Source organism: Pristiophorus japonicus, chromosome 11 (genome assembly GCF_044704955.1).
Source record: "Pristiophorus japonicus isolate sPriJap1 chromosome 11, sPriJap1.hap1, whole genome shotgun sequence".
Lineage (NCBI taxonomy): Eukaryota > Metazoa > Chordata > Chondrichthyes > Pristiophoridae > Pristiophorus > Pristiophorus japonicus.
In genome coordinates, this window is record NC_091987.1 from 93,374,791 (window position 1) to 93,387,043 (window position 12,253).

Consider the following 12,253-nt stretch of genomic DNA (forward strand, 5'->3'; position numbering starts at 1 on the left):
TTAAGTTTCCACATAAACCTTGGTGATAGTGGACAGTAAAAGAAAGACCTTTAATTATATAGTGCTTTATCATGTCTCACAAATATCGCAAAGCACTTCATAGAATCATAGAAGTTTACAGCACAGAAAGAAGCCATTTATCCCATTGTGTTTGTATTAGCTGTTTGTTGAGGTAATCCACAACTAATCCCACTGCTCTTCCCTCTCTTTCTATAATCCTGTATCTTCCTCTGCTTCAAGTAGTTATCTAGTTTTCTATTAAAAAATGCAATGGTCTCTTCCTCAGCCACTCCCTGTGACAAATTATCCATGCTCCAACACTCCTAACTACACTCCATACTTTGTTATTGCAATTTTAACTTGATGACCCTTTGTCACGGACTCCACAGCCAGAGGAAATAGCTCCTCCCTGTGCACCCGGTCAAAACTCTCCTGGTTCTAAAAACCCCTGTTTAATAGCCTCAGCCTTCTCTGCTCCAGTGGAAATAGACCAATATCTCAAGTTTCTCCTCTGATGAAATTGAGATCTTGCCACTCTGTTGGGCTTGGAGCTTGGACTGTCACAATCCAGTCCCAGTGGATATGGCCCACCATTGAAAATGATTTGTGACACAATTCGGCACTCAATTGGAAAACTTCAGGTTGCATGAATGGCTGGTGTGAAATACTTGCAACAGAACAGTAAGTGGTGCTCTTCTCAGATTGGAGTAGTATAAAGACAGCTTTACTGTTGATGTGGTGTATGCTACACCTGACCTTGGAAAGCTAGATGCTTCCATTGAGTGACAAAAATGAACAAGTGTTCCACTCCCCATTTCTCACTCTGATCCAGCACCTGGATTCACTCCGAGCACCAACCCTCTCCATCAAGATAATCCAACTCTTTAAAACAGGGTCTGTACTACCCATAATAAAATAAACATGAACACTGGCATATTGCGCTGCTGATGAAATTTGATTGCCGCATATAGCCAGTCATTATGGCCCCATTAACTTTACAGATTTTTAACAGCAGTATACAAAGTCTGTAATGGAATTCTATGAAGTCTGTTCTGCTAAATGGAGAAGGAAAGTCTATAGGGTGCATTACTTGTTGAAATGACTCCCCATTTTATAGTCGTCAATAGGCTGAGCCGAACAGTTTGCAATTTTAGTACAAATGTCGTTCCTTACTGGCACGGAGAATCTCGAATAGGGTCTTACTTCTGATGGCATAATTGACTGGGAGCATTGCGGAGGGACTCAGACCCGCCCAAGAATCTCTCTGGTGTGCCCTACCCTGGGAAACCGACATGACAGGCTGGGAAATCTACCATCCAAAGAAAGAAAAATATCTTGGAATGTGTTCCAAGGCAATAACACACCGATAAACCCATCAAACTTTATTTATGAATTAGTTTGTATAACAAAAGGTCATGACCAAAGACAACTGTAACATGACAGATGTCTCATTAATTGAACCCTGTTGGTTGCAATGGATTATGATGTAAATTGAATTCTTCAATGTGTTACTGTTTTGTAGCAGACTGTACATTTCATTCTATCTGTTATCATGCATATTAACCTAAACATAACACTTTAGTACCTAATACTTCACATCTTGTTATATTTAGCCAATGTCATATTTTACATCTCTCTTAAAAACTCTTTATTGCCTGCCCTGCTGTCAAAATGGGTGTTTCATCTATTAGCACAACAAGTGCTGTGATTAGCTTTTTTTGAATGCAGCCCATTAGTGCAATGTATCATCAGAGTCTGGCTGTAATGGAGGTAGGCTTCAGATGCAATAAATGGCACTGTGATTGTAAGCAACATTATGAAAGTAAAATAATTTACAGACAAGTGAGTCAAGTGATTTGGGGCAGTACAACATTGCATGACAAACTCTGTGAATTTCTGCACTAACCACATGTATGGCAATTTTGTACAAAATGACCCCAAAGCAGTGAAATTGCTGATTTATAAGTGGATCTGAGCAATAACAAATACATTTGTTCTACTGGTGATTGTTGAAACTTGCATTAGTGCATAGGTTTGAGTGAATCCTCCATCCTGACATTATTAGGAGTTCAGTTAAATTTATGGAAGCTGGGTCATTGAATAAATTTAAGACAGAGATAGACAGTTTCTTAACCGATAAGGGAATAAGGGGTTATGGGGAGCAAGCAGGGAAGTGGACCTGAGTCCATGATCGGATCAGCCATGATCGTATTAAATAGCGGAGCAGGCTCGAGGGGCCAAATGGCCTACTCCTGTTCCTATTTCTTATGTTCTTATGTTACTGGCTATCAGATCATCTTTTCTTCTTCTATATCGGATGTTTCTGGTCTTGTTATCTAATGAACAGTTAGGATAGGTGCGTGGTGGCATTGAACACTAAAGTCTAGTGTCGCAGAGCAAGGACTGATGCTGGTTTGAATCGTGCCACACTCCTGTTTCCAAGCTGAACTGCACCGGGAGCTAAGGTTGCAGGGGAAGAACATTGGAGAAGAGAATCAGAGAGCTCAATTTTCCCCAGTATTTGTGCCGTTTTTTTTTAGAACAGGCTGCTTTTTCTGGCCTAACTTAAAAATACCCAGTTTCCCCAATCAATTTGCACCAGCGTAACTCAGTTAGTTACGAATTTTTTAAGTCAGTTTTTTTTTAGCCAAAGGGGGCGTAACCAGCCACCTACGCCACTTCTGGCCATTTAGGGAAGTTTGGCCAGCTGAGAGTTACTCCAGTACTGATTAGGCCAGTATATGTGGCCTGTCCTGAAAAACCTTCCCTAGAGTTAAGGAAATCGGCACAGGTAAGGAAAGCAGTGCAGCAGATACCCAGACACACTAAAAGAATTGAAAAACACATAGCAGTAACTTACCTCCAACCCCGCCCGAAGGCTGTCTGGTCCCAGGTTCACACACACAGTCCGGTCCCATTCTCAGTCCCCGGTTTACACACACAGGAAGGCTATCCAGTCCCATTCTTGGTCCCCACTTCATACACACAGGAAGGCTGTCCGGTCTGGTCCCATTTTCAAGAGAGAGCGAGAGAGAAATCGCGACCGAGAATGGGACCAGACCGGACAGCCTTTGGGCGGGGTTGGAGGTAAGGTGGTGCTATGTGTTTTTCAGTTCTTTTAATGTGTTGCGAGGTGGCTGCATGCTTCACTTTGCAGCCTCAGCTCGCATTATGTCCCTGGTTACTATGGCAGTCCAATCTTTTTGGCGCAGATCAAGGCTCCATCCCCCTCGGGTTAGGCCACGCCAAAATGAAGAGATCCAACAGGGAAACTTACAACACTTTTTTTTGGCGTACTTGGTCCCCAAAAAATCTGGCGTAACTCTTCAAGTATGCCAAAGAAATGCTTTGGGGAAAATTGAGCCCATAGTGAGGGAGTCCTTGACAACTCCTGACAGTCAGCAATAGGGGAGCATTGACAGGGTTTTGAGTGCAAACCATGCACCCACCGTGCAGGCAGCAAGCTGGGGAATTGAAGAAAAGAGTTAAAAAAATACAAAAAGATGAAACTTACCTGATGTCTTTGATAAAAGTGAAAAAAAGATGTCGGGTGGAATTTTACACCATGTTCATATAGTCGGTTGAGGGCATTATTTTTTTGTTTAATAATCTTATTTTTCAGATTTTATATTGTGATAAAACATGTTTCAATTCACCGTATGTACTATTGGTATGGAAAATTTAAGACGTTCACATCGACTTTCTTCATTTTTTACCAAGGTGGTAACCCCCTTCAAGCCCTTTTAATACAGCAGATTGAGGACTTTCATGCAAATATGTTGAGGCATCCATTTCTAATATCACACAGCATAGTTTCAACTGCTAAGATATAATTACTATACAAGGTAAAATGGGAAACACTCTGTGGAGTGCTTCAGGTAAACTCTTAAGCATCGGAAATGCAAGACGATCGTGCTGCCTACTTGTTAGCTAATTGAATTTACCAATCCCAAACTGCATGTAGACAAAGTATAAAATCTCTAAGTATGGCAGTGCATAGCCAGCAATGATATCACTTGATGGAACTGAGGAAAAATGTGGCAGCTTTGTACCCATGCTTGTAGGGAAACCGATCCCAGATCTGACTTGTCACACATCAAAGTAAACTAAGCACAGAGGCGTTATCGGATAACTGTTTATTATCTCGCCTTGCAAATATAATAGAAATAAGAAATATTAGTTAAAAAAAAAATTCAATAAAGCGTCTGCGTATTTCACAATTCTGTGGGTTAAACATAGATCTATTGGTCTTCTGATAATTAACAACTCAGTGGAGAAGGATTAATAGTTCATTTCACTTTTAAATGAAATGAGAGTATGAATCCCTATCGCGTGTCATATTTTCTTCTGTTAATAAAGTCAGACATTAGTTACATTTTTTTAGCAAGGGCTGAGGGCTCAAAGGATTAAGCTGAAATTATGTTAAGCCAAATTTAATTAAAATATTATTGCGGTTTGAAGAGTTACGTGGTCATACAGGTCCCCTTCCTACCCCGTCCTGCTTCCAAGCTTAAAACAAAATGGGTTTGTTGTAAAACAATAAATTGCAATGGCCGAGCTGCAGTAACACTTCTTCTGCCTTTTTTATCCACTTGCCCCCTTTGGTCACAGGGCCTCCTTCCATCCCGAGGAATGTGTTTTCCAATATCAACGAGACCTCGGTCATTTTGGACTGGAGCTGGCCGATCGACGCGGGAGGCCGCAAAGACGTCACCTTCAGCGTGGTCTGTAAGAAGTGTGCCGGCGGTCCGAGGCAGTGCGAGCCGTGCCTGAGCAACGTCCACTTTGTGCCCCGGCAGACGGGTCTGGCCAACACCACGGTGACTGTGGTCGACCTGCTGGCGCACACCAACTACACCTTTGAGATTGAGGCCATGAACGGGGTGTCCGGAATGAGCGCGGTGCCGCGGCAGTTTGCTGCCGTCTCCATCACCACCAATCAGGCGGGTAAGTCACTGGGTTTGCTCCGTATTTGAAGACACAAAAGGAATCAAAAGGACCAAATGATGAAGGGGATCCGACTGAGGAAATAAGGACAAACTGTTTCCCCGGCAAGTGAAGATAATTGGCAAAAGGACAAGGGGGGAGATGAAGAGAATTTTCTTTATGCAGCGTGTTGTTATGATCTAAAATACACAGCCTGAAAGGGTGGTGAAAGCAGATTCAATAGTAACTTTCAAAAGGGAATTGGATATTTACTTAAAAAGGAAATATTTGCAAGGCTATGGGGAAAGATCAGGGGGAGCGGGCCTAATTGACAGCTCTTTCAGAGGGCCGGCACAGACACAATGGGCCAAATGGCCTCCTTCTGTAATGTTTCATTCTATGAACTTGGTCTGTAGATTTTGGCTGATTTTACAAATGTTTTACTTTAAATAGAGTGTGTTGATGATGCTATTGGGTACTGACTCAGAAAGGCTTCTGAACCCAATGAATGTGAGGGAACTTTATGATGCCCTTGTTATCTTGCACCTTTAGGGCCGGTACCAGCCCCGCAATATCAATAATGCCCATGCCATGTGACAAAATGCAATGTAATTCTGTTGGTACTGACCCAATCTCAGTGAGGCCTGCTCCATAAAGCATAGGGAAGCGTGCGAGGGGAACGCAATTGTGAATACATTTACTTTTCAGGCAAAACAATTGGAGGGCTTGGATTGTTCTTATTCTAAGCCTGATGATACCAGTTTGTCTCTTAAACCTAATCTAAAAGAAAAAATGTAGGACGTACAACGAGGTAGCTATCTGCATTCAAGTTACAGGGTCACTATGGTTTGAAGGGTGAAAGGATGCCACCAGACAGCTGTTGTGTGTGCATTCATCAAATTACTGGCTACACCCATGACCCCCTCCTTTCTTCATGCTGACTGTAATATAGATGTCACAATCCTCATGTATTTACTGATTTGTCTTCACAATTAACCCTGCGACTTGTGCTACCATTTAGTTTCCTTCTGGTTGAACTGCGCTGCCTGACATGCTGTACATAGCATTTTATAGGATGGTATGTATGTGTTTGAGTGAAAATATGCAGAGCTGTATCATTCCCACCCAATGCTACTCAGCCCTCTCCGCTAGCCTAATACTGTGTTGGTAACGCAAGTATAATGAAGATATTAAGGCAGTTGCTCTTGAATCGGCCACTGGTTTCTGACGGTATTTGTATTGACATTAATTCTAGTCTGTAACAATTAGCCTCAGTAACATATTGAAGTCAGCACTCCAGTTATATCATTGGCATTCATTGAATTAAAAAAATAGATACAGATGGAACAAAACAAAGGAATATTAATATTAATCATAAACACTAACCCATAGTTGCTACCTCTCAGTGGCTTAGTGATACTTGTTCTGGTTTCCAGCTTTAAAAGAAATAAACAAAAAATAATGAAATGCAAAAGAGTGTCAGAAACAGGACACTCACCATCTCCACTGAAGAATACTTTCTATTTACTTTACTTTTTAGTATCTGTTCTCAATCTTTTCTCCTGTAGATGGTTTTCTATGTTGGGTAACGAGTACCTCATCCAACTGCTGATTCTTCTGCTGTTAGCCTAATCTCTGAGCTGTGATGCCACCAAACATGAGCAGTGTCACAGCAGGAGTCACTGGACAATAATCATGAGTGGGAACCCTGGCTAACTCCTTCCCTCTTCTCCCAGGAGCACCAAGACTTAATTGTAGTACTCCCAACTGTTGCCTCGACTGAGGTCAGCTGAAATCATAGGCAGGGGATCAGACTTGGAATCCCCCTTGTCTGTATTGCTCAGTACCATAATTGGATGGCTCACTTATCCACTAAGCAACTGTGGAGCACAAAAAGATGTTTCGGTATCCACTCATGTCGTCACTTGTAACACTGGTGTTTTCAGTTATTAAAGCTAGCTTCAATTATGGAATAAGAACAAAAAGAATATTTTCACAGGCATATATTAAGTCATCTCTGTTTATTGAACACATACATGATTTATGCTTTCTATTGTATCATCTTTTATCAATTTAACATAAATATAGGTTTGCACAAATGCAAAGAACAGATGAGTTTATTGTTTTTAATCACTTAAAGTGCTTGTACTAAAAGACTGATATAAAAGCAGCAATTGTTTAACTTGGATAGGTCTCCAGTGTTGGCTGGATGCCCCTGATCCGTATCTTTCTTCATGGAAAAATGTAGGGAATTGAAATGCACTGTATCCTGTGCCTTTACATTTGTGGGATACAAATATAACTGGCAGTGTTTGTGCTCAGTACAATAATTCCTACAAAATACATTGACAAGTATAGTCTAAAATGATGCATAATATATGCTAAGCAGTACACAGAGTGAATAACGGGTTACTGGGTGTGATTACAAGCCAGGGACTGAATGAATTGGGGGGGTGATCTACATGTCACAACCATCCTGCCTATGCTCAGAAATGAAGGAAGCTATCTTCAGCAAAACATTAAAGGGCTCCTCAGTTGCAAATGAAGGTTAAGGAGATAATTTTATGGCAGTCGCTTGTATGTTTGAGCCTGATACGTTTCCAGATTTAAAGTATTTGCTGCTGTAGGTCCTGCACATGAGATGCTCACTGCTCTAAAGTGCTGCGTATTTCCATTCCTGACGCTTATTCCCCTCACCTTTAAGGTGCCGCTGCAGTCCCTTTGCATTTGGTTGTCCCAATTTCCCACCTCTGGATCATCGAGCTATCGGGGAGAGAGTTTTATATTGGCAGCTCACCAATAACCTATAATGAGGACCCGCACCAAATTAGATCGGGTCCCATGCTGATTTGTACGGGCAGCCACCGAGTACACCCTGTCTAGTGCCCATCTGAATTCGCTGAAATCGAAATTGCTCCCAATGGGTTCAGATTTTTTTTTTTTTTTTTTTATTTGTTGCCAATCTTTCCAATTCTTTGTCAAATCACAAACGCCAGAGGTCACCTTGCACACATCAAGGATCACTCTGCGCCAATGCTCTTAGCCAAAAGGCCTAGAGCCACTGCACCGTTCCTGGAAGTACTGCAATACCAGGTTCGTGCCATGGAGGTGGATGGGTCAGGCCCCCCACACACCTCCGTGGAGGTGGATGGGTCAAGCCACCCCACCCACCTCCTATTGGGTTCAGATGGATCCATAAATCGCAAGAGCGAATCATGAATGATTTATAAACTTTGCCTAAACCTTGAGATTCAGTTATTGTGAAATCACCTCAGAGCAAGGTACAGATTATGAGGGGGCTTGACAAGGTGGATGCAGAGAGGACGTTTTCACAGATGGGGGAGTCTAGAGCTAGGGGGCATGATCTTAGAAATTAGATGAGAGATGAGGAGAAATTTCTTCTCTCAGAGGGTTGTAAATCTGTGCCTCAGAGAACTGTGGAAGCTGGGACATTGAATAAATTTAAGACAGAAATAGACAGTTTCTTAAACGATATGGGGATAAGGAGTTATGGGGAACGGGCGGGGAAGTGGAGCTGAGTCCATGATCAGATCAGCCATGATCTTATTGAATAGCGGAGCAGGCTCGAAGGGCCGGATGGCCTACTCCTGTTCCTATTTCTTATGTTCTTATGTTTAGATGGTATTATTCCGACCGTTTAGTTGTTATCCATCGCTGGTTATCTCCATGAACTCCGACTGTCTTCATGCTCCATGGCTGCTGTTGCACAATGATACTAAAAGGTGGACAATTGTGATATTGTTTATGCAAGTTTATCAAGATAATTTGCAGTCAATAATTGTTAAATTCTGCAGCTAGATTACATTATGTTATTCAAGGTCCATTTTCTCAAGAGATTTCCCATGAGCGCTCAAGAATTCTCAGCACGGGGCCCCTTTGATTGTTGCGGCCATGGTCCGCTCAGAGGCACAGGTTTACATCTCAGTCAAGGTAACAGTATATGATTGGGAAATGTCTGATGAAGTGTTAACTTCAAGCAATAATGGAATTTTATACTAATGGCAGAATTAGCCATTTTGAGGCCCATCAAATTAATATTTCATTCATGTTAAAACTAGAAATGATCATTTGAACACAGAAATTAACATTTAGCCAATGACATTACCTCCTTGTTCCTGAAGTAGTTGGTGAGTGTCTGATTTTGATTGAAGGACATACAATGCTGGAAAAAGGGGCAAATGCTATATATAAAGGTTATCATTTTTCACCAAGTCCACAGCCCAAACAGCAGAGTATAGAGTGGGATCTTGGGCTGTGTTCAGATGATGTATTTGCTGATGATGATAATTCATTGAGATCCAGATTAGCCTGAATAATGAACGTCTCTACATCAAGTAAGTGAGGAGAAAAATCAGACTTCCACTCTAATAACAGACTTTTGACAAGAAGGTTTGAAAGAAGGATATAACTTGCATTTGTAAAGTACCTTTCACAACCTCAATTGATCTCAAAGCATTTCACAGCCAATGAAGTACTTTTGAAGTATAGTCACTGTTGTGATATAGACAAGCACACACAGAACGGTCCCACTGACAACAATAAGATAAATGGCCAGATAAACTGTTTTAGTGATGTTAGTTGAGGCCTCAGTGTTGACCAGAACTTCGAGAGAACTCCCCTGCATATCTTTGAAATAGTGCCATGGGATCTTTTACGTCTAGCTGAAAAGGCCTCAGTTTAACGTCTCATCTGAAAGATGGCACCTCTGACCGTCCGGCACTCCTTCAGCGCTGCACTTAAGGGTCAACCTAGATTATGAGCTCAAGTCCTGGTGGGAGGCTGTATGCTCTGTGTGCAGTAGGTGCAGCAAAACTGTAAACGTGTTTATAAAGAACAGGTTCACAATTATATGAGAGTCAGGGAGATCTTGACTGTGTGGGACAGTGACTAGAAGGTGCAACCATCATATAAACAAGAAACATGGGAAAATTAGACAATACTAAAATAACATTTCGAACTGAAAATCAAAATATCTTTAGGGCATGGTTAATTAGCGATAATAGGCATACAATGGTACAACAGGTTATAATTGGGGAGAGGCACAGTGATTGACAGGTAAGACGATAGGTCTCCTCTTCAATCAGGCTTAATATCTTCAGTTACCAGCTGCTGCATTCCTAGTTGTCCATTATTGTTTAGATGATTGGCAGCAGAACAGGGTGCTCCACAGTTGATTTATAGAAGTGTTTAAGGAGGCAGAGATCCAATTAGTTCCCACCCAGATATTGTGTTGAAGTTTTGGCACAAGGGTAGCAATGGATTATGAGTCACAAAATTCACAGGTCATCACTAAACCTCTTAAATAATTACCAGTTCCAGAGGAAATAATGGGATCAGTACTGACTGTTTTAGTATATTTCATATTTTTGCTACTCCAGATATTTTGATAGGAGCGAAGATATATTTGAATAGCACCAGTCTATATGAAAGAGTACTGACAAGAAAATTGTTGGATGGTCACCATGAGATCAATAACAAATTATATCACATTAGTAGAAACGTGTAATGTTCTGTGATCATATGCCCCTAGAATAAGTGGTACAGACCATCACAGCGCACTTGTACTTGTGATTTTTGTGAGTTATGGTTTTGCAAACTCTTAAAACAGCTGCTATATACTGCCAGGTAGCCAAAACCATCCTGCTACTTTCTAACATACAGTGAGATAAAACCAAGGGGTGGCATTCCCCCTGTTGACAATTTTACTGACGAAGTTGATGTAAATTTAAGACAGAATGTCTTTTTTTGTATTCATACCAACATTTTTGCTGGATTCATACTGCCTCCATAAACTTATATTGAGCAGATAAAAATAACACTGTATTGGGGATTTAATATCTCTCAGGGCTCAGATGAAATTTTGCTTAGACCTTTATGCTTTATAATACCACTTGAACCCCTCGATTTGTTGTTGCCTTGTAACACACACCACCTTGTGGGTTATCGTAGAGGGTTGTGTTCATATTCAGTCTGACAATTTTTAATATTTTATTCTTTTTTAATGCCCCATATGGGATTGTTACTGTTGCAATGTTCTGAAATGATTTTTCTTAACAATCGGTTCCAATCGAAGACAAATTTTTTGAAAGCAAATATCGAATGACATTGATTCTGGTGACTGCGGGAAAATTTGTGCTGAGATGCTAACAGAAAAGCCTAGAGTATATTGTTGGTCTCAGGCACATTGCAGCAACCTTGGTCAAATTGGTATTGCTACTTCTTGGGTCCAATTTTCTAGCTGGCCTTTCATATCAGTATATGACACTCCTGCAGAGTATCTAAGAGTTTGATCATGAACACTCTGCACGCAAATGAGGGCACTAACATTAAGTGCTCGATTGTTTAAATTTTGGGCAAAACTCCTGGCCAGCATTAATTCTGTCCATTCAAAATGGATATTTGAAGCAAGATGATTCGTGCAAGGGGAACATAGAGGATGAATTTGGACTTGGGCGTGAATGCAAAACAGGTTAAATCGCGTTTGCGACCCATTATACAATACACCCAAGTTCAGTTCTGTTGAAGTCAGTAATGATGGAATTGGACCCAAGAGGTAGCAATACCACTTTGACCAATGTTGCTGCGACGTGTATGGGACCAAAAATAAAGGAATTTGCTTTGAGAGCCCCATCAAAACCAGTTTTGATTGCTTTAAGTGGTAGAAAACAAAATAAGCCATACCAGCAAGACCAGCTAGCACCAGCGCCAGAATGCCCGCACCATCAACCATATTTACAGGTCTTGGCACACACGTACCTGGCAGTGACAGGGAACCCAAACTCCAAAGGCTTCAAGTCAACACCGCGGCAATTGCAGAACTGTGCGCTCAACTATAAGGATATTTACAGAGCACCTCCGCTATATGGACCGCTTCCCTCCACTACTATAGAAACATAGAAACATAGAAAATAGGTGCAGGAGTAGGCCATTCGGCCCTTCTAGCCTGCACCGCCATTCAATGGCTGAACATGCAACTTCAGTACCCCATTCCTGCTTTCTCGCCATACCCCTTGATCCCCCTAGTAGTAAGGACTTCATCTAACTTATTTTTGAATATATTTAGTGAACTTTCTGTGGTAGAGAATTCCACAGGTTCACCACTCTCTGGGTGAAGAAGTTTCTCCTCATCTCGGTCCTAAATGGCTTGCCCCTTATCCTATTGCTCCACCTCTTTCAAGGCTCGTTTATGGATCTACTGCAAATTGTCAGACTGCTTGACCGACATTCAGTGCTAGATGAGCAAAAATTTCCTCCAAATAAATATTAGGAAGACCCGCCACAGACTCCGTTCCCTAGCCACTGACTG

The 12,253-nt window shown here is 41.5% G+C and overlaps 1 protein-coding gene across 2 annotated transcripts in view; it reads left to right on the forward strand.

Moving 5' to 3' along the window:
• The window catches only part of epha3 (eph receptor A3), a 274,879-nt gene that overhangs the window by 171,600 nt on the left and 91,026 nt on the right, over positions 1-12,253 (forward strand). For both annotated transcript variants that reach the window (XM_070893735.1, XM_070893737.1), the window contains exon 5: positions 4,612-4,947. In XM_070893735.1, coding sequence (XP_070749836.1) covers positions 4,612-4,947 — 336 coding nt within the window. The remainder of the gene's footprint in view (positions 1-4,611; positions 4,948-12,253) is intronic.